The sequence below is a fragment of the Theropithecus gelada genome, chromosome X (genome assembly GCF_003255815.1).
Source record: "Theropithecus gelada isolate Dixy chromosome X, Tgel_1.0, whole genome shotgun sequence".
In the NCBI taxonomy this organism is placed as follows: domain Eukaryota; kingdom Metazoa; phylum Chordata; class Mammalia; order Primates; family Cercopithecidae; genus Theropithecus; species Theropithecus gelada.
In genome coordinates, this window is record NC_037689.1 from 11224925 (window position 1) to 11248799 (window position 23875).

General features: G+C 38.5%; 1 protein-coding gene across 2 annotated transcripts in view; it reads right to left on the minus strand.

The window, feature by feature from the left end:
• Window positions 1–23875, minus strand: part of ZNF81 (zinc finger protein 81) — a 91320-nt gene that overhangs the window by 8816 nt on the left and 58629 nt on the right. For both annotated transcript variants that reach the window (XM_025371606.1, XM_025371607.1), the window contains 2 exons: window positions 20778–20904; window positions 12950–13045 (listed from right to left, as the gene is read on the minus strand). In XM_025371606.1, coding sequence (XP_025227391.1) covers window positions 12950–13045; window positions 20778–20904 — 223 coding nt within the window. The remainder of the gene's footprint in view (window positions 1–12949; window positions 13046–20777; window positions 20905–23875) is intronic.

Below are 23875 nucleotides of genomic sequence, written 5' to 3' on the forward strand. Positions count from 1 at the left end.
TATTGCTACAAGTTAGCGTTAGCATAATTCAGACATTATTCTTGCCCAGGGTAGGAATTACAGATGTTTCCATTCCTAGTACAGTACATAAGACATATTAGATTATTGATAAATAATTTTAACATGAATAAATTATACCACTGGCTTTTTCAGTAAGAGATTTTTAGATACTGAGAATGCTCTGAGTCATCAAACCCACTTGTCCCCCTTTAGTCGGTTTGATACTGTACTTCAGACACATGTCCCATCCAAAATCTCATCCACCTATTCTTAGGTTGCATTTGTATTCTCACACATCTGGATTTAATTTATTCTGGAAATACTAAGCACTGGATTCCTAGGCATGGTTTTAGAAGCAGTTCTACTTTTTACTTTATTTAAATTATAAATCCCTTGCTGTACCAGACAATTATTTATTACATCACTAGTACCAATGTTCATCGTAAAAAATTTGTTCCTGCAATAAATAGCTTCTCTATACCTCTCCTGAGCACCCGATTCTATGAACAGTACATAAATGAAGAGTCATCAGTCTAGAAAAAAGAGCTGCTCATGCGAGCTTACATTCTACTTGTCACACACAAAGATGCCTCAAAAAAGAGTGCAGTTTATTTTCAAATCAGCTTAGCATTTTCTTTTGTGCCATTAAAAAAGGTATGTGTGCTTCATAAAGCAGTTTAAGAATTTTTTACTTGGAAAATTAATCTAATCATATTGCTAGTAAATTTTTTTCTTCTGAATGTCAAAAGCAGGCACTCTCTATGCTACTCATTTTGCTAATCCTTGTAATAGACTCCTAATTACAACAGAAACACAATGTGTAAGAGGGTAAACTTTTAAATATTTGGTGCCATTGTGTTTACTTCCCAATAACAATCTTTGTTGAATTCCTCTCAGTAGAATTTTTTTTTTAAATCCCTCTAAAACACAGCAAAATTCCATTCTTATCACCCACAAATTCAATTAGTTTATATTGGTAAGTATTTTCTTCATGCTTAGCATTTGAATAATGAAAATAAGATACAAGCTCCTATTTTCAGAGATTTTCAAAAATTACTGGGAGCAAAAGCATCTGGGACATGGGGAAACAGAAATGGGGAATAATAATAAATAATGGAGTAATAAATCTGGAGTATGTAAGGGCCTTTTCATGGAATAGATGAAAGCCTGAACACAAAAGAAAAATGTCTATTACCTGGACAGGCAGAGCACAAAATAATAAAAAGCCCAGATACACAGATACACTTCATATATGCCAGGCATTAAAAACAAGGCGAACGATTTGAAGTAAGCATAAATTAAGGAAACTGTACAGATAAAATTTTAAATTGGGAATAATGGTAATCTTATAGATGGCACTGAGAGAAAAGTTATTGGTCATGTGTTATATAATATGGAATAACTGTAAGATTACTTCATAAAGGTAATGACAAAGATAAATGCAATGTCTTAGGTAATGAAATCTATTAGTAGCATTTCAAAGATTAACTGGAAACAAGAATGGAATCTGCAGCTTCCATTTGGAACAGAATAATCCAAGCATAAGAAAATACAGACCTGTTTTGGAGTGATGTTACTGGAACTAAGATGAGAGGCAAATTAGTATTCTTTAAAAAAGAAAAAATAGGAATTGCAGAGTAATTAGTAAGAGAAGACAGCTAAGAGGGAAGAAACAAGAAACAGCAGAATCTGACAAAATTTGGAATGTGAGGATTCCTGATTTGGGTAATGATGACGCCAATTCCTCCCATATTGAGGATGAATAAAGTAGACTATTCAATGGGAATTGTGTGGTATGCAGGTAAGTAAGTACTAGAGCACAATTATAATACAGCACCTAGTGGTGTCAACATGGAAGTCATCAGAATACAAATAAAAACCTTAAGTGTTCCAAATGGAAGACCCCTTTGAGTTAATTACTATTGGAACAGATATCCTGAAGACAGTAAATGGTACTCCTAACTAGTGCATCTTAGTGGGGAAAAAAAGCCTCTATGAAAAGTAAATGAGACAATTAGGTACAAATAAAGAAGGAAGAGGAAAAACTGTATGGTTAGAAAAGATAAAATAGGATCAAGCAATTAACAGAGGGGAAACCTAAATGGATAGCAGATAATAAAAGGGGGGAAAATAACACAATACCACTTTACATCCATTATATTGGCCACAAGATAAGAAATCTGAATGATGCTGAGTGTTGGCATAAATGTGGTAAAATAGGCACACTTGTGGATTGCACATATACTCCAATGATCAAGCAATACCAATTCTATATAAACATTCCTGAGGAATAATCTCATAGGCTAATTATTTTTTATTGAGGTATAATTTATATATAGTAAAGTGTAGATATTAACTGTAAAGCTCAATGAATGTATGCAAAGCTATATAGTATAGATCTTAGCTGTAAAGCTGAACTCCAGTACTCATAATGTATACACCCATGTAACCAAAACTCAGATGAAAGTAGAAAACATTTTAATTATCCCAGAAAATTCCCTGGTGGCCCTTTCCCATCAATAATTGACTCTCTGAGGTAACCATCATTTTGACCATAGATTGCCAATCACTTATCATCAATATTATCACAATCACAAATTAGTTTTGCTTGGCCTTGCTTGAACTTTATATAAATTGAATGACATAGCATATACCCATTTTCTTTTTTTTTTTTTTTTTTGTCGTCGTTGTTGTTGAGACAGAGTCTCGCTTTGTCGCCCAGACTGGAGTGCAGTGGCCGGATCTCAGCTCACTGCAAGCTCCGCCTCCCGGGTTCACGCCATTCTCCTGCCTCAGCCTCCCTGGCTTCTTTTGTTCAACAAATTTTTTGAGGTTCGCCCAAGTTCTGGTAACAGTAGTTCATTCTTTTCATTGTTGTGTAGTATCACATTGTAAGAATGTAGCATAATGCTCATCTATTCTCCTACTGATGGACACTTGAGTGGTTTCAAATTTTCAGCAATTATGCTAAAGCTGGTATAAGCATTCTTGTACATTTCTTTTAGTGAATATATGTGCTCGTTTCTCTTAAATATATGCCTAGGAACGGCACTACTGGGCCACAGAATTGTTATACATTTAGTGTAGGTAATGCCTATCTTTCAAAGTGGTTGAAATAATTTACACTCCTACCATCGATGAATGTGAATTCCAGTTGCTCTAAATACTCATCAACATTTGATAATTATCAGTCTTAAATTTTAGCCCTTTTTTGTATGTATGTATGTGTGTAGGGCTGCCACATTGTGGTTTTAATTTACATTTCTCTGATGAGTAATGATCTTTAGTACCTTTTCATATATATAATGCCCATTTGAATACCTCTTTTTCCAAATGCCTGTGTCTTTTACCAATTTTTTTCTCTGTTGATTTGTGAGAGTTCTTTATATATTCTGAATATAAAGTCATTTGTCAAATATATGTATTGCAAATATCTTCTCCCAGCTTGTGGCTTCCCTATTAACTTTCTTAATGATATCTTTCAAAGAGTAATTCTTTATTCTAATATAGTTCAATTTACTATCAAATAAGATACGAAGTGTTCTCTCTTTTTTTCCTTCAAAAGAACATGAATAATACTGGTGTTATTTCTTCTCTAAATGACCAGAGTTCACCAATGAAGCCATGTGGGTTGAGAGCTTTGTTTGTGGATAGGTTTTAAATTATAAGTTCAATTTCTTTAATACATAAAAATACTACTATGATTTTGACCTTTTTTCTTGTGACATTTCTTGTAATTTCTGTTTTTCTAAGACTGTTTATTTCATTTTGGTTATCAAATTTTGGGGGATAAAGTTGGTCATAATATCTTCTTAGTATCCTTTTAAGGCCTATAAGATTTGTAATCATGTTTCTTTTCTCATTCATGGCACTGATAATCTGTGTTTTCTCTTTCTCCTCCTTGATTGATCTTGCTAAATTTATCAATTGTATTAATCTTTCAAAGAAGCAAATTTTGGCTTTGGTAGTTTTCACTTTTGCATGTCCTGAGGTGCAAACCTAGATGGCCAATTTTTAATCTTTTAAATTTTCTGGTAGAGATATACAAAATAAGAAACTTTCATCATAGTGCTTCAGTTTCATCTCACAAGTTTTTTTGTTTGGTTGGTTTTTTTGTTTTGTTTTGTTTTGGTTTTTTTGGGATGGAGTCTCACTCTGTTGCCCAGCCTGGAATGCAGTGGTTGGTGCCATCTTGGTTCACTGCATTCTCTGCCTCCTGGGTTGAAGCAATTGTCCTGCCTCAGCCTCCCGAGTGGTTGGGATTACAGGCACCTGCCACCACGCCCAGCTAATTTTTGTATTTTTAGTAGAGATGGGGTTTGCCATGTTGGCCAGGCTGGTCTCAAACTCCTGACCTTAGGTGATCCACTTGTCTCGGCCTCCCAAAGTGCTGATTACAGGTGTGAGCCACTGTGCCCAGCCCCACAAATTCTGATGTATCATATTTTCACTATCATTTCACTCAATATATTTTCATTGTGATACCTTTTTTGACTTATGGGATATTTGGATGTGTGTTGCTTACTTTTCAAACATTTAGATATTTTTTAGTTGTTTTTCTGTTTAGAGTTTTAATTTAACAGTGGTTAGAGAACATACAGTCTATGACTTCAAACCTTTGAAATTTGATGCAAACAGCTTTATATCCCAAAATAGTGTATTCTGGTGAATGCACCATGTATACTTGAAAAGAATGTGTATTCTGTAGTTGTTGGATGTAGTAACCTATGTATGTCGATTACATCATATTGGTTTATCATGTTCTAGTCTTCTACCTCTTTACAGATTTTGTGTGCTTGTTTCAACAGTTGGAAAAATAGGTATGTTAAAATCTCCAACTATGATTGTGCATTTTGTCTACTTCTCCTTTTAATACTTTTTTAATACTCTTTTTAATACAATGTTTACTATATATTTTGAGGCTATGATATTAAGTACATAGAAAATTAGGTTTCTATATATATATATATATTCCTGTTGAATTGAACTTTTATCAACTTCAGAGAGAGAGGGCACATTGGCAAAGATATAAGACATTAAAGTGACAATACAATAAAAAAACTTATGCCAAAAAATTGACATCTTAGATGGAATACACAAACTCCTTGAAAGAACAAATTATTAAAACAAGAAGAAATTAAAAATCTGAATATTCCTATATTAAAGAAACTGAATTTGAAATTAAAGACAGTCCCACAAAGAAAACTTCAGATGACCCAGATGAGTTCACTGGTGAATTTTATCACATATTTAACAAAAAGAAATTTAAAGTAATCTTATACAAAATCACAAGAGGCGTGAACACTGAAAAATTCTAGCAAATATAGCAAACTCTTTCAGAAAACAGAACAGGTATGAAATTTCCAAATTCATTTTATGAAGCTAGAATTAACATGATACCGAAATCAAAGATATAATATTATAAGGGAACTCCCCTCCCCGACACACACACACAAAACTAAAGACCAATGTCTCTCAAAGACATGGAGATTAAGATCCTTACCAAATATTAGCAAATCAAATCGAGAAATACATGAAAAGATAATACACCATGATGAAGTAAGGCTTATCTCAGGAATGTAAGTTTAATTTGACATCTAAAAATCAATAAAATTCACCATATTAATAGAACAAAATGCACTTTTCAAAAAATACATAAAAAGCATTTGGCATTTAGAAAATTCAACATCAATTCATGTTTAAGACTCTCATCAAACTAGGAATAGAAAGAAATTGTCACAAATTAATAAAGGGCATCTAAGAAAAATCACAGCTAATACACCTAATGGTGAAAGACTGAAAGTTTTTGCCTTCAGATTGAGAACAAGATAAAATAAAAATAAAGAGCATATAGACCAAAAAGAAAATGAATGACAGGCATGATAATGATTGCAGAAAGTTTTATGGTATTTATTCACAAAAAGACCCACTAGAATTAATAAGCAAAATTTAGCAAAGTCTCGGAATACAAGGTCAATGTACAAGAAGCGATGGTAAGAGTTCTACTTCCAGTATGGAGAAGTAAGCTTCTGAAAAAGACCCTTCTACAGATAGTAAATGTAACCTCTTGAAAAATAAACAAAAATAAAAAACCAAGCAAAAGCAGGCAGATTTTGGAGGGGAGTCAAAAGTTAGAGGAAGTGACTAGCATGTAGTGAGTTCCCCCTTTCTCGGGTTTCTGTTGAGAGTAGCTGCACTCCTAGCAGCAATGTGGAGCAGCTAAAATTCTCATAAAAGCTTGTCATCCTTTTGCAAGAGGAATCAGGAAAAGGTGGTCTGGGTACCCAGGGCCACTAGAGATTAAGGGGGCAACTCCAAAAGAAAGAATCAAAAAAAGCAAATTCCTAATTCTGTGTATAAAATCTGCCTAAGTCTTTGGCTGACCCCTCAACCTTGCATGGGTAGAGCAAACTGAAAGCAGGACTGAACTGCGACCTGAGTTGCCACTCGCCTTAGGTGAGACAGCATTTCCAGTGTCAATTTAACCTAGTTAATTGCCTGCTGTGACAAGAACACTGGCATTCTTCAGAACAATATAACAGAATACCATGTTACCATAACATTGATAATGTTCAGGACACAATCCAAAATTACTCAAAATATGATGGAGCCAAAAAATGTTCTTTTGATCACTCTCCAGCATCTTTAGTAGTTAGTTTTAAAAATATGTTTTCCAGCGTTAACAATTTTTGTCTGTCTGGCAGATTACTTCAATATAAACAATTCTATAATAGTAGAACTTGAGTTCATTTTTGTATAGGATGTGAAGTATGGGTCAAAGTATGAATTTTTCTCCCTAATACTGACATCCATTTGTTCCAGCACAATTTGAAAAGGCTTTCATTTCTCCCTTCAAATTACATTGGCACCTTGGTCAAAAATCAGTTGTCTGTATATTAATGGGTCTATTTTTAGTCTCTCCCTTCTGTTCCATTTATATATTAGTCTGTCTTTACACCAATACCATACTGTCCAGGTTGCTATAGCTTTAAAGTAAATCTTAACATTCGGTAGTGTCAATCCTCCATACTTTTTCTTCTTCCTCAAGACTGTGTTGATCATTCTAGGTCTTTTGCATATCCATATACATTTTAAAATCTCTTTGTCAGTTTTAACCCCCCCAAATTACAATAATTGAATGAACAAGTAGAAGACAAATTAGTAAGGCATTAGAAGATTTCAACAACATGGAACCAACCTGAGTTGTAGATTATAGAACAACGTACCAATCAACAGCTGAACATACATTCTTTGCAGGGACACACAAAACATTCCCCTAGGTAGACCATATGGTGAAATCATAAAGGGTATGCTCTCAGACCACAACAGGATTAAATTGGACAACACAGAGGAAATAAACAAAATTCCTTGAAAAGTACAACTTACTATGTCTGGCAAAAGATGAAACAAAAAATCTGAATAGCCCTATGTCTATTTAAAAAATTGGGTTTGTCATTAAATCCTTCCTGTCAAGAAAACTCTAGGTCCAAATGGCTTTCTTGGTTAATTCCATGAAACATTAAAAGAAATAATAATCTCACACAAAGTATTTCAGAAAATAGAGAAGGGAACACTTCACAACTCATTTTAGTAGCCAGTATAACCATAATATCAAAACATGACAAAGACATTGAAAAAAAAGAAAACCATGAAGCAAATCACTCATGAAAAAGGCAAACTTTTAAGTCAAATATCAGTAAGTAGAGTCCAACAATATATAATAAAGCTAATACATCATAATCAACTAATATTTATCTCAGAAATGCAAGGTTAATTCAACATTTAAAAATCAATGAATTCACCACAATTACAGAACAAAAAATGCTCATGTATTTGATATCACTCCAATAGATGCAGAAAAAGCATTTGACAAAATTCAACACTCAATCATGATTTAAAAAAAAAAAACTATGAAACAAGCTAGGATTAGAAAGGAACTTACATAACCTGCTAAAGGGCAGGTACAGAAAATCTACAGCTAATATCATAATTAATGGTGAAAGACTGAAGTTTTTACCCACAATATCAGAACCAAGACAAACAACCTAACTCACCCCTTCCATTCAACATTGAACTGAAAGTCTTAGACAGTAAAAGAAGGAAAATAAATTAAAACATGAGCTTGGAAAGGAAGATGTAAAAGTGTCCCTATTTTCAGGTGATAATCATTACTTATATGAAAAACCCTGAGAAACTTAAAAGAAAACTAATAGGTAGATTTAGCAGTGCCTCAGGATACAAAGTTAATGCACGAAAATCAATCACTAGCAACTTATACTAGCAATAAACAATCTAAAAATAAAATTTAAAAAACTTTATATTAGCAATGAAAATCAAAAAATAAAACTAAAACAATGTCATGTAAAACAGAATAAAAAACATCGAGTACTTAGGGATAAACTTAATGAAGGATTCCTATGACCTCTATGCTGAAAACTATACAATTCTGCTAAATGAAATTAAAGATCTAAGTAACTGCAGAAATATGCCATGTTCATGGGTTAGAAGGCTCACTATTGTTAAGATGTCAGTTCTCCTAAAATTGATCTACAGAGTCAACTGAACTCCAAACAAAATCCCAGTAGGCTTTTTTGTAAAAATTACAAACTGATTATAAAATGTATATGAAAATGCAAATGACCTAGAAGAGCAAAGTAATTTTTTTTTTAAATTTATTTATTATTATTATACTTTAAGTTGTAGGGTACATGTGCATAACGTGCAGGTTTGTTACATATGTATACTTGTGCCATGTTGGTCTGCTGCACCCATCAACTCGTCATTTACATCAGGTATAACTCCCAATGCAATCCCTCCCCCCTCCCCCCTCCCCATGATAGGCCCCGGTGTGTGATGTCCCCCTTCCTGAGTCCAAGTGATCTCATTGTTCAGTTCCCACCTATGAGTGAGAACATGCGGTGTTTGGTTTTCTGTTCTTGTGATAGTTTGCTAAGAATGATGGTTTCCAGCTGCATCCATGTCCCTACAAAGGACGCAAACTCATCCTTTTTTATGGCTGCATAGTATTCCATGGTGTATATGTGCCACATTTTCTTAATCCAATCTGTCACTGATGGACATTTGGGTTGATTCCAAGTCTTTGCTATTGTGAATAGTGCTGCAATAAACATACGTGTGCATGTGTCTTTATAGCAGCATAATTTATAATCCTTTGGGTATATCCCCAGTAATGGGATGGCTGGGTCATATGGTACATCTAGTTCTAGATCCTTGAGGAATCGCCATACTGTTTTCCATAATGGTTGAACTAGTTTACAATCCCACCAACAGTGTAAAAGTGTTCCTATTTCTCCACATCCTCTCCAGCACCTGTTGTTTCCTGACTTTTGAATGATCGCCATTCTAACTGGTGTGAGATGGTATCTCATTGTGGTTTTGATTTGCATTTCTCTGATGGCCAGTGATGATGAGCATTTTTTCATGTGTCTGTTGGCTGTATGAATGTCTTCTTTTGAGAAATGTCTGTTCATATCCTTTGCCCACTTTTTGATGGGGTTGTTTGTTTTTTTCTTGTAAATTTGTTTGAGTTCTTTGTAGGTTCTGGATATTAGCCCTTTGTCAGATGAGTAGATTGCAAAAATTTTCTCCCATTCTGTAGGTTGCCTGTTCACTCTGATGGTAGTTTCTTTTGCTGTGCAGAAGCTCTTTAGTTTAATTAGATCCCATTTGTCAATTTTAGCTTTTGCTGCCGTTGCCTTTGGTGTTTTAGACATGAAGTCTTTGCCCATGCCTATGTCCTGAATGGTACTACCTAGGTTTTCCTCTAGGATTTTTATGGTATTAGGTCTAACATTTAAGTCTCTAATCCATCTTGAATTAATTTTTGTATAAGGAGTAAGGAAAGGATCCAGTTTCAGCTTTCTACTTATGGCTAGCCAATTTTCCCAGCACCATTTATTAAATAGGGAATCCTTTCCCCATTTCTTGTTTTTCTCAGGTTTGTCAAAGATCAGATGGCTGTAGATGTGTGGTATTATTTCTGAGGACTCTGTTCTGTTCCATTGGTCTATATCTCTGTTTTGGTACCAGTACCATGCTGTTTTGGTTACTGTAGCCTTGTAGTAGCAAAGTTGAAGAACTTATACTACCCGATTGAAGATTTACTGTAAAAACTACAGTAATAAAGATAGTATGGGTTTGCTGTTTCTGTACCCTTGATGTTCTGGCAACTGGGGCTTAACTGATCCTGGAGAGACTGCCCCCTCCCCATGATAGCTAATTCTAGAGATTAGGAAATAACTTGAACTTGAGGATGCCTTTCATATGCAAAACAGCCAATACACAGCCCATATCCACAACTACCTCTTTTACTGAGCTTTCACAGGTTGAGCCACTATCCCCATGCTCTAATCACTCCAGGGCCAGGTACCAAGCAAATGGGGACAGTCCCTATACCCTAGAGCCCAGTGGAATTATTCAAACTAGCCAATCTTAAATCTGCCTAGCCTTCTGGCCCTGCCTAGTCCATTCCTTCCCACAAAACCTAAATAAAGGCTCTGGCCCATGCTTTCCCCTCACTCCTTCTAGATCCCAACAGACCTTGGTGCTTCCACATGTGTGATATGTGTGGCCCTGTATGGCGTGGTATGCCTCCGCCTCTTGGGAATTGTAACAAACTATCTTTCCAGTGGCAGTTGTCTCCTAATCTGTTGGCTTCATGAAACCTAAATAATAATAAAACCTATCTTTTAAAGCAGACAGACAAAAAGATTAAAATTGAACAGAAAAGAGAGACCAGATACAGGCTCATACACATAAAGTGAACTGATTTTGATAAACATATCAAGGAAATTCAATAGGAAAAAGAAAGCCTCTTCAACAAATGTTTCTGGAACAATTAGATATCAGTATTGAAAAATGAATCACAGACCTAACTGAAAAAGTTACAATGATAAAACTTATAGAAGAAAGTATGAGAAAATCTTTGTGCCTTGTGGTAGGCAAAGATTTCTTTTTTCTTTTTCTTTTTTTTTTTTTTTTTTGAGATGGAGTCTCACTCTGTCACCCAGGCTGGAGTACAGTGGCCGGATCTCGGCTCACTGCAAGCTCCACCTCACCGGTTTAGGCCATTCTTCTACCTCAGCCTCCCGAGTAGCTGGGACTACAGGCGCCCACCACCTCGCCTGGCTAGTTTTTTTGTATTTTTTAGTAGAGACGGGGTTTCACCGTGTTAGCCAGGATGGTCTCGATCTCCTGACCTCATGATCCGCCCGTCTCGGCCTCCCAAAGCGCTGGGATTACAGGCTTGAGCCACAGCGCCCAGCCAGATTTCTTAAACAGATCGCAAAAGGTACTAACAATAAAACAGATGATAAATTGGACTTCATCAAAATTAAAATGTTTGCTCTTTGATGGGCACCAAAAAGAAAATGAAATTTCAAGCCACAGATTGGAACAAAATATTAGCAATACATATAGCTGGCAAAGGAGTTGTATCCAGTAAATATATTAAAAATCACTAATAAGAAGACAAACAACCTGACTAAAAAATGAGAAACATATGAGTAGATATTTCACACCAAAAAATGTTTATGGTCAATAAGCACATAAAAAGATGCTTAACATCATTATTCTCATAAGATAAATGCAACTTTAAATGATAACATCCACTATAATATCAAAAATAAAAGAGTTTGATGATAACAAGTGTTGACGAGGATGTGGAGCAACAGGAATCTTTATGTATTGCTGCTGGGAATGTAAAATGGTACAGCCAATTTGGAATACAGTTTGACAATTTCTTACAAAGGTAAGTATACACTTATTATATGACCTAACAGTTCCAATCTTAGGTATCTACCCAAGAAAAATGTAAACGTATGTTCACACAAAGACAGACCAGAATGTTCACTGCAGCTTCATTCATAATAACCAAATATTAACCACCTATAGGTGTAGAGATTAACAAATAGTAATATATTCATTCCATGAAATACTATTCATCATTCGAAAGGAATAAACCAGAGATATACTTAATAACATGGATGAATTGCAAAATGATTATGCTGAACAAATGAAGCCAGACCCAAAAGAGTATGTAAGGTATTATTCCATTTATATAAAACCCTAATAAAGACAAATCGAATCTAGAGTGACAAAAAGCATGTCAGTGGTTGCCTGGGGCTGTATGTATTGACTACAAGGGGCATGAGGGAGCATTCTGTGTGAAGGAATGTTACATATCACAATAGGGGTGGTGGTTACACTGGTGTATACCTTTATCAAAACTCATCAAACTGTCCACTTAAAATAGATACACTTCATTCTGTGTAAATTCTCCCTTAATAAAATGGATTTTTAAAGAAGAAATGCTAAGTGATAGTGATCATAAAGTCAGAAGATGGGAGAGAGGCACTAGGCCATGGGAAGGTAGAGAGGAGTGAGGAATCTGAAGATGAACTTATAAAGGCAACGGGAGGTAAGGCTGGTTGTAGATGAGTTTGTTGGTACCTTAGAGTGAGAAGGTGAGAACAAAAGAAAGAATACAGTGCAAGAGTACTAGGAAGAACAGAAGCCAGGCAACCAACAGATTTTCAAAAAGTCAAATCCAGTAAAACCGAAATGTATGTGATAATAATCTAAGACTCTGGGGTGTGGTTTAAGGAATTACACATAAAAATGGGATGGAAGGAAAGAATATCCAAGAAAGCAAGACCTCTAGTGAGGAAGCCTGGTATATGATCCAGAGTATAGGAATTGGGGCAATTCTCCTGGAAGAAAGCCAAGCAAAGAAGACAGGTGATAACAGTAAGAGAAATAAAGGAAGAGAACAATTTGGCACCCGAGAGGCCAATGCTACCTATCCTCAAGCAATTTCTAAAGTTTCCAACCTTTAAGCAATAACAGCATTTTAAAGGCATCAGTCTTCCTTAGGGGAAAAAAAAAAAATTATTTCGTGTCCCCATCTGCCTGGGTCACACCCACTCACCTGAACAGCTCTGATGTGGGGCTTCCCCTTCCAATGTCCATGGCCCCTCTCCTTGCTCCAACTTGAAGATGACCTCTGGTTTGGGAACTTCAAACCCTGTTAACAGGACATGATAGAGAATTGGGTCCAGTAAATTGCTTTCCATTTGTTCTTTGGAGAAGTAACCACATTTCACTGGGAACTGAGTAATAATCACAGAGGTGAAAAGGGACTGAAGAATCTCAGACAAATCAAGGAGGACACCATAATACAGTTCAGATGTCCCAGATAGCTCAGTGGTGGTGAAGGGAAACACAACGAGGCTCTATATTGGTGTCCTAAGGCTGCTGTGACACAGTACCAAAACCTGGTGGCTTACAATAGAAATTTATTGTCTCTCATGTCTAAAGGCTAGAAATCCAAAATCAAGGTGTCAGCAGGGTCATGCTCTCTCTGATGGATCTAGGAGAGAACCCTTTCTAGCATCTTCTAGCTTCTAGAAGATGTCAGCACTCTTTGGCATTCCTTGGCTTGTGAATACATCACCCCAGTGACATGGCTGTCTTTTACCTGTGTATCTTCTCATTGTCTTCCCTCTACGCATGCTTGTAGCAGCAATACCCCAATTTCTGCCTTCACCTTCATATAGCATTCTCCCTGTGTCCAAATTTCCCCTTTTTATAAGGACACCAGTCATATTACAGTAGGGCCCACCCTAATGACCTCGCTTTAACTTGATAATCAAGAGGTAACCTCTGTAAAGACTCTATTTCCAAATATGGTCACATTCGGAAGTATCGAGGGGTAGGATTTCCACATAGTTTTTGGGGAAGACAAAATTCTACCCACAAGAGTCTTCCCTCTAGTTCCCCAAAATTCATGTACTTCTCACATGCAAAATACATTCACCCCATCCCAACATCCTCCAAAGCCTTAGTCATTCTAACATCAACTCGTAAGTCAAAAATCACATCTCGACATTGTCAACTAAAAGTCTCAAATCTCATCATCTAATTCATCCAAATCAGTTGTGGATGAGACAGGATATAATTCATCCTGGGGAAAAATTCCTCTCTATCTGTGAACCTATGAAACCAGACCACAAGTTATCTGCTTCCAAAATACAATGGTGGGACAGGCATAGGATAGATATTCCCATTCCAAAAGGGAGAAACTGGAATGAAAAAAGAAATCATGGGACCCAAGTCTGAAACCTAGCAGGGAAAATTTGATTAGATTTTAAGGCTTGTGAATAATCTCATTGGCTCCATGATCTGTCCTCTGAGCCCACTGGGTGGCAGGCAGCCCTGAGCCAGGAATGACGCCCTTCACTATTACCCCTAATGGTCCACTAGCAAAATTTTTGCTACCTGTCTCTGTGACCTTATGCTCTGCTGTTCTAGAGGTCTTAATTCCAAAGGGAGAAATACTTCCACCAGGAGACACACAATGATTCCACTAAACTAAAAGTTAAAACTCCCACCTGACCACTTCGGGTCCCTCGTGCTCTTGAATCAACTGGCAAACAAGGGAGTTATGGTTTTGGCTGGGGTAACTGATCATGGTTACCAAGGGGAATCCTTACATTGCCCAATTTTAGCAAGATTCCTGTTAAGTCAGTTTAGCTAGAATCCCCCAACCTCAATATCCAATCACATTTGATATCTGATCAAATTCCTGACCTATCCCCCACATAATATTCGATCACCCTCACCTGCCTTCTCCAAGAATCTTGTCAGGTCAGTTTAGTAACAATCCCCCTTTACCCCTGATGTTTCCTCTTAGCCATTTTCCATCTACTTGCCCCACTCTGCTCCTGGGCTATATTTATAAATCCCCACTCGTCTATGCTGTATTTGGAATTGAGCCCAGTTCTATACCAAAGTATCTTTTCCCCTATTGTAATAATTCTGAATAAAATCTATTTTCACCACTTTAACTATTGTCCAGCTCTGGTTTTCTTTGACAGTTTTGGTGCCACAACTCGGATAAGATCATTGATCACTGGACCCCAGACTTCTCACCCAGAATCTGAAGTATGCACCTTCGAAGCTTTGTCTTCACTCCTGACTAATTGGGGACCCATTGATGAGTCCGACTCCTGAGCCTCTGGATGACAGTCCATTGAAGCACAGTAAAGACAGATTTACACACATATATATATATATACATACACATACACACATATTTTATTTTGAGACAGAGTCTCGCTCTGTCACCCAGGCTGGAGTGCAGTGGTACCATCTCGGCTCACTGCAACTTCTGCCTCCCAGGTTCAAGTGATTCTCATGCTAGAAGGTAGGTTAAAGTTCCAGGTAAGCAGCTGTTTACAAGAAAATAAGTTAGAGTCTCATGCAAGGAAAGGCTGGGTTAGTCTCCTAGACTTCTCTTTAAGAGGCTGGGTTCTGTATGGAACAGAAGCTGCGTCAGAGTCCCAAGTTTCTATATTTAAAACCATAAAAGTACTAGTAGTTTAAAAACATGGGAACTTCTCAGTCTACCAAAACATCCCTTTTTGAACCCCTGCTGGCTATATGCTCCACCAACTCTACCTGTTTCCTGTCTTGTTGGCATGATATTACTAAGGATAGTTTGGAACTTCAAGGGCTTCCTTGGGAAAATTTACATCTCCCCCAACTGTCTCCTCCAAAACCTCTCCCTTCCCATTGCTTCTGCTCCTTCTTCCTTTTACCACCTTTGATCTTCCCTTTAAGCTCTCTTGAATCCTTTCATAGGTCCCTCTTCAAACCCCTACCTCTTCCACCCCTCTATTTGCCAGACCATTCCCTTCCTACTTCAGTCTCTTAACTCCCTATAATCACTTGAACTTTGGGACCCCTCCTCCCATCAGGGGCTCTCAAGAGACTGAGGGAACCCTGAAAGCAACCACCTGAGACTAAAAGAGAGAAAAAAAAACTAATTGGAAATAGACTGGACATTGAACCTTTAAATTCTTGAGTCTCCTTTGCCAGTAGAAGCAGCCCTTCTACCCCATCTGAGAAGATTAACCCTACTGTTCCTGAAGCACTTTCAGTGGCTTCTCCTGAGGTACTTGCCTTGACGGGCACTGCCGATTCCCTTAAGAGCCTATGCTCACCATCCTTCTTTGCTTTTAGACATATAACTGGACTCAAGTCAAAGCAGGTCCCAAAAGGTGAAGCACAAAGAATGACCCATGAGGATGTGCGTACACCAAAAGAATGGCACGATTCATTTAATTTATGCAGACAGATCTAGAGACTACACATGGATATGGATATTAAGGGTGTATGATAAAGGTGGAAGAAACAAAAAGTTGGATCAGGCTGAATTGATTGATATGGGCTCACAAAAAGTTGGATCAGGTTGAATTGATTGATATGGGCTTACTAAGCAGAGATTCTGAATTTGATATTGCTGCTGGAGGGATTAGAAAGGGCTCTAACAGTTTGGTTGGCTGGCTGGCTAAACATGGACCAAAAGGTGGCCTACACTAAATGAAGTTGAAATGCCAGAACTGCCTGGGTATTCTGCAGAGGAAGGTATCCAAAGAGGGGATTTATCATGTGAGACCTGTCCATCTACTCTGGGAGGGTCCAGAGGACACACCTGTCAGCACTATGAGAAACAAATTTGTAAGGGGAGCTCAAGCATCCTTGAAGAGCTCTGAGTGCTCTTGTCTGTAGGCTGGAACTTACAGTGGGAACTGCAGCCACTGAGTAGGGAAACCTAAGTGCAATGGGGATAGTTGGATCCTGGGGTGGCAGGGGTTAAAGGGAGGTACTTAATCGCCAAATGCAAGGTGAACATGGGCTACCACAATAGACAGCAGAGTCAAAGCAACAATCAGAATAGTCTGATTCACAGAGACCTATGGCATTGGCTAGTTGATCATGGTGTTCTGAGAAAAGAAACAGACAGGCAGTCTACACAATAGTAAGTTGATCTGTATAAGCAGAGGAGTTCTAGGTCAAGTGAACAAAACTCTAACTTGAATCATAAAAGCACAAAGTCACAGCCCTTCAGTCAATTCCCAGACTTGAGCCTATTTACAGACTCAGACCCAGAACCCCTTGAATGAAGGGGAAGCCAGGTTCCCTTAGGGAAGGACCCTGGTACACTGCCAAAAACTTATACTATGAAATCTTTCTCCCAGTGTTCCCCAAAGGGACCTATGGCCTTTTTATCAAGATAACTAGGTATTGGGAAAAAGAACAATCAGGCATTTTGGGAATTACTGGACACTGGCTCTGAACTGCCACTAATTCCAGGAGACCCCAAACACCACTATGGTCCACCAGTCAGGGTAGGACCTTACAGAAGTATAGTGGTTAATGGAGTTTTAGTTGAGGTCCATCTCACAGTGCATCTAGCGGGTCCCTGAACCTATCCTGTGGTTATTTCCCCAGTTCCTGAATACATAATTGGAAGGACATATTCAGTAACTAGCAGAATCCCCACATTGGTTCCCTGACCTGTGGAATGAGGGTTACTATGGTGGGGAAGGCCAAGTGGAAGCCACTAGAGCTGCCTCTGCCTAGGAAAATCGTAAACCAAAAGCAATACCACATTCCTGGAGGGACTGCGGAAATCAATGCTACCATCAGGGATATGAGGGATGCAGGTATGGTGATTCCCACCACATCCCCATTCACCTTTCCTATTTGGCCTGTGCAGAAAATAGACGGCTTTTGAAGAATGACACATTACTATAAATGTCACCAAGTGGTGACTCTAATTACACTTGCTCTTCAAAATGTGGTTTCATTGCTTGAGCAAATTAACATGGTCCCTGGTACCCAGTATGCAGCTATTGATCTGGCAAATTTTTTTTTGTGATTCTTGTTAGTAAAGACCACTAGAAGCAGTTTGGTTTTGGCTGGCAAGGCCAGCTATATACCTGTACTGTCCTACCTCAGAGGTATATCAACTCTCCAGACCTATGTCATTATTTAGTCTGCAGGCATCTTGATCACCTTTCCCTTCCACAAGATATCACACTGGTCCATGACATTAATGAGATAATGCTGATTGGACCTAGTGAGCAAGAAGCAGCAACTATGCTAGACTTATGGGTAAGATATTTACATATCAGAGTGGGAAATAAATCTGAAAAAAATTTAAGGGCCTTACACCTCAGGGAAATTTCTAGGGGTTCAGTGGTACAGGGCATGTCAAGATATCCCTTCTAAGGTGAAGCAAAAGCTGTTGTACCTTCCTATAAGGAAAAAAAAAAAGGCACAATGCCTACTGGGCCTCTTTGGATTTTGGAGGTAACACATTCCTGATTTGGGTAAAGCTACTCTGGTCCATTTACCAAGTTATCCAAAAAGTAGCTAGTTTTCAATGGGGCCCAGAACAAGAGAAGACTCTACAACAGATCCAGGCTGCTGTGCAAGCTGCTCTGCCACTTGGACCACAGGATCCAGCAGATCCAATGGTGCTTGAAGTGACAGTGGCAGATGGGGATGCTGTTTGGAGCCTTTGGCAATCCCTTATAGGTGAATCACAGTGCAGATCTTTAGGATTTGGGAACAAAGTCCTGCCATCCTCTAGTAGTGGATAACTACTCTCCTTTTGAGAAACACTTTTTGGCTTGCTATCGGACCAGAATTTACTCACCCACTGAATTTAAGCATATTAGTTAGTGGAGAAGAAACTTAACAAGGATTTCCTCAGTAACAGCAAGTGAACATGGAAGAGCTCAGTGCTGAACCTCTGCCCCACAGTGGGGGTGCTGGAAATGTGGCATAGAGAAGACCCACTCCCCACTGCTGCTCATAGCACCCAAGTCCTTCTGATTGAGGCCCAACCTGTTGATGGTCTGAGGCCAGCAGCAGGCTCTGGTGCACTGGGCCTGGGCATTATTGGGGCCATGTTGCTTGAGAATGTACCCCAAAGTGGGTAGTAAACTCTATCTACTAAGGCTAAATACCTATACAAAATTGACAGTCAACAAGAACCATAAGGGAAAGTTAAAAAGATATATATATTTGGTCTTCATCACCTGATATGGTTTGGATCTGTGTCCCCTATAAATCTCATGTCAAATTGTAATCCCCAGTGTTGGAGATGGGGCCTGGTGGGAGGTGACTGGATCATGGGGCAGATTTGTCATGAATGGGTTAGCACCATCCCCTTGGTGCTGTTCTCATGATAGTGAGTGAGTTCTCACGAGATCTGGTTGTTTAAAGGTATGCAGCACCTCCCCCTCACTCTTACTCTTGCTCCCACCATGTAATATGCTTGCTTCCCCTTTGCCTTCTGCCATGATTGGAAGCTTCCTGAGGCCTCCTCAGAAGCAGGAGCCACTATGCTTCCTTTACAGCCTGCAGAACCATGAGCCAATTAAACCTCTTTTCTTTATAAATTACCCAGTCTCAGGTATTTCTTTATAGCAATGTGAGAACAAACGGACTAATACATGGTGTAACCTCAGATCAGACATAGTAACCTTGGCCCTGCCCCCTCAGCCCTGAAAACAAAGAGATGGTCCTGTTCTCTGAAACTAAGGAGGCAATGGGTCCCCCCATCTCGTCAGCCTGTGCCTTTAGGGCCTGTGGTGGCAGCTACAGCCCTACTAGCTTCTGAACTATCCTCAAAGTCATTCTTCCCTTTTCTTGAAGGATAACACATGATCACAGTCAAAACAGCTTTACCATCACATTTCCTGCTTATAGAATCCCAGAAGTCCAAGAGCCTTCCTTCATTTTCTCCTGTCTCTGTCCCCTTCAGTCCAACCTGGAGGCATTTCTAGTGAGACAGTTGATTGGATCCACAAGTCACATACCTAATCTCTTTAGTAATTGGTTGTCCAGACACACCCTTGGTGTGTTCTTTCCAGAGTACACTTTCTGAATTTTTGCCATATGGATAGGCTGAAAATTTTCTATATCTTCAAGTTCTGGTACCTTTTTCCTAACAATTCTTTCTTCAATTTATCTCTTTCTTCTCACATTTTACTATAAGCAGCACAGAGAAACCAGGCTGTGCTTTTAACACTGCTTGGAAATCTCCTCAGCTAAATATTCAGGTTCATCACATACAAGTTCTACTTTTCACCCAACAGAATGCAATTCAGCCATGTTCTCTGGTACTTTATAACAAGGATCGCTTTTCTTCCAGTTTGCAATAATATGTTCCTTATTTCTATCTGAGATCTCACTAAAAGTACCTTTAACATTCATGTTTCTACCAATAGTCTCGTTAAGGCAATCTAGGCTTTTTCTGTCAAGCATATCAAATCCCAGCGCCTAGCTCCAGCCTCTACCCATTACCCAATTCCAAAGCCACTTTCACATTTTTAAGGTATTTATCACAGCTGCACCCCATTTCCAAGTATAAAACTCTGTATTAGTTTCCTAGGGCTGTTATAACAAAGTACCACAAACTAGGGGGCTCAAAACAACAGAAATTTATTGTCTCACAGTTCTGGAGGCCAGAACTCCAAAACCAAGGTGTTAGCAGGGCCATACTCTCTTTGAAGGTGCTAGGGAAGGAACTGTTCCAGGCCTCTCTGAGATTCTGGTGGCCTCAAGTGTTTCTTGGCTTACAGATATATCATTCTAGTCACATTCCATCTTCTCCCTGTGTATCTTCATATTGTCTTCCCTCTGTGTGTGTGTGTGTATGTATGTGTGCGCATGTGTCTGTGTCCAGTTTTCTCCTTTTTATAAGGACACCAATTACATTAGATTAAAGCCTACCCTAATGATCTCATTTTAGCTTGATTACTTCTGTAAAGACTCTATTTCCAAACAAGGTCACATTCTGGGGGACTGGGAGATTAGGACTTCAATATATTTTATTTGGGGGACACAATTTAACCCGTAACAGGCTCCTCACAACTTCACAGGATGGTTGTCCTTACCTACTGAGAGCAGGTGGCTGTAGTTCTCCAACATTACATCCTGGTACAGGCGTCTTTGTGTAGAGTCCAGTTGCTGCCACTCCTCTCTGCTGAAGTCCACAGTCACATCCTCAAATGACACTGATACCTGTAACAACACAATCTTGTTCAAGGCAACATGATCAGCACTGGAGGATGGAGAGAAGACAGATAGGAAGTTCTTTTTAATACTTTTTCATCATAATATACCATATGGTATGCCCATTAAATACTTAGTGTGTGTGTATATATATATATACACACACATACACACACACACACATAATATTGTGTAGAATATAAAAATCTAATCATAAATTCCTGCTATTCATTATGTATGACATTTAGTCTTTCATTTATTTAAAATTATCATTTTAGTAAGGATTTGACCTTGATCCTATTTTGTTGCTCATTTTTATGAGAAATTTGTGCTCTATAACTTTTAGAGGGAAGCACATATATCCCCTCCATCCCAATTTTTAACAATTTCACATAGCTCCCTCTCCTGTTGCTTTCATTTACTCTTCAAAAATACTGCCTTTTTCTCTTGATGCCCTTTTATTGCTCATTTCTAATTTAATTCCGTGGTGCTCAGAAAGTATACTCTGTATGATTTCAACATATGGTCTATCTAGGATAATGGTCCATGTCTCCCTGAAAAGAATATATATTTGGCTATTGATGGCTGTAGTCTTCCGTAATATATAAATCAAGTTGGTTGAGTGTTGTTGACATTTCCTATCGCATTACTGATTTGTTTTCTACTTGTTTAATCACTTATTTGTCAAGATTTTGGTAAAAACTGACAAATGTTAAAGTTTATATGGCTATGTGAAGGACCCAGAATACCCAAAAGCAAGAAAAAGTATGAAGGATTTATACCCCCTAATGTTAAGATTTACTGTAAAGCTACAGTATTTCCGGCAGTATGGGACGATGTAAGCACAGACAGATATATCATTAGAACAGAATAAAGTCCAGAAACAGACCCACACATATACGGACAATTGTTTTTTGACAAAAGTGCCAATGTGATTCAATGGGCAAAAGGGAAGTCTTTTCAACAAATTGTGTTGAAAGAGATAGATATCAGTATTAGGAAAAAAACACAAACCTTGACCCATCCCTCAAACCATATACAAACATTAACAAAAATTGGCCGGGCGCGGTGGCTCAAGCCTGTAATCCCAGCACTTTGGGAGGCCGAGACGGGCGGATCACGAGGTCAGGAGATCGAGACCATCCTGGCTAACACGGTGAAACCCCGTCTCTACTAAAAAATACAAAAAAGACTAGCCGGGCGAGGTGGCGGGCGCCTGTAGTCCCAGCTACTCGGGAGGCTGAGGCAGGAGAATGGCGTAAACCCGGGAGGCGGAGCTTGCAGTGAGCTGAGGTCCGGCCACTGCACTCCAGCTCGGGCGACAGAGCGAGACTCCGTCTCAAAAAAAAAAAAAAAAAACAAACAAACATTAACAAAAATTAAGTTTCAGTATGACTGCATTGCTTTTATCAGACCAACCTTCATACACATAACAACTATAAACTCTGAACAAAAAATATTAAGATACTAAGGAGCAACCCAAATCAGGCATCTATGGGAGGACAGCTGACACTTCGAAGAAAGGCTGGCACTTTAGCTTGTGAATAGGCCCAGTCAGTTCCATGTGGGACAACTACAATTCCAAGAGAAGTGGTACATGCTTGTGGTCCCAGCTACTTGGGAGGCTGAGGCGGGAGGACTGATTAAACCTGAGAGGTCAAGGCTGCAGTGAGCTATGATTGCGCCACTGCACTCCAGCCTGGGGAACAGAGCAAGACCCTGTCTCAAAAAAAAAAAAGAAAAAAAAAAAAGAGAAAGAGAAGAAAAGAAAACTACCAGTGTTACTGATTTGAAGAATCAAAGGGGAGTTCTGCAGTCATCACTATCATTGGAAAATCAAGGGGGAATCCAGAAAGGCATTGAAAGAGAGAAGGGTGCCTAAATTCTGTGATGAACTCTGCCCAGATCTCTGGTTGACCAGCTAAATGAACTGAAATTTGAGCTACCATATACCACAGAGAAAACATTTCCTAGTTTGAGTCTAGCCAAGTTAAGTGCTCCCTATACAAAGCAAAACAAAAAATAATCAACAATAGTCAGAGGAATTAAATAGAATCAAGCATCTCTAATATATGTTTCACAACAAAGATACAATCCAAAACAACTCAAGAGAGACACAGAAAGGTGTGGAGAGAAAGGGAAGAGGCTCAAGAGAAAATGCACTCAGAGACTGACCTGTGGTGATCCAGATGCTAGAATTAGCAGAAAAGCACTTTAAATCAGTTAGTTATAATTATGCTGAAAAACATACAAATATGTTCATAATGAACGAATACATAGGATAGGCCAACTGAGAAATATAAACTATTAAAAAAACTGAAAAATACAATCTGAAACTAAAAAGTTCACTGGATGGGCTTGACAGAAGAATACGGATAACTGAAGGAAGAGGTAATTAACTTAAAGATAGACCAACAGAAATTATCCAATCTGAAAAGCAGCGAGAACAAAATTGAAAATAAAAACAAATAGAGTCTCAGGGATGATGCTATGGTTTGAATGTTTGTTATCCCTCCGAAATTTATGTTGAAACTTAATCCCAGTGCAACAGTATTAAGAGGTATAGCCTTTAGGAGGTATTTAGGTCATGAGGGCTCGTGAATGGGTTAGTGTTCTTTTAAAAGGGCTGGAGGGAACTAGCTACATCCTTTCTTTTTGACCTTCCACCCTTTCCACCATATGAGGACACAGAATTCACCCCCTCTGGAGGACACAGCAACAAGGCGCCATCTTGGAAGCAGAGAGCAGCCCTCACTGGACACCTAAGCTGCTGGTGCCTTTATCTTGGACTTTTCAGCCTCCAGAACTGTGAGAAATACATTTCTATTGTTTATAAGATACCCAATCTCAGGGATGTTGTTACAGTAGGACAAACAGACTAAGACAGATGAGTAAGACAAAAATCAAAAGATCTAACATACATGCAATTTAAGACCCAGAAGGGGAGAAGGGCAGAAAAGACATTTTTAAAAATAATGTG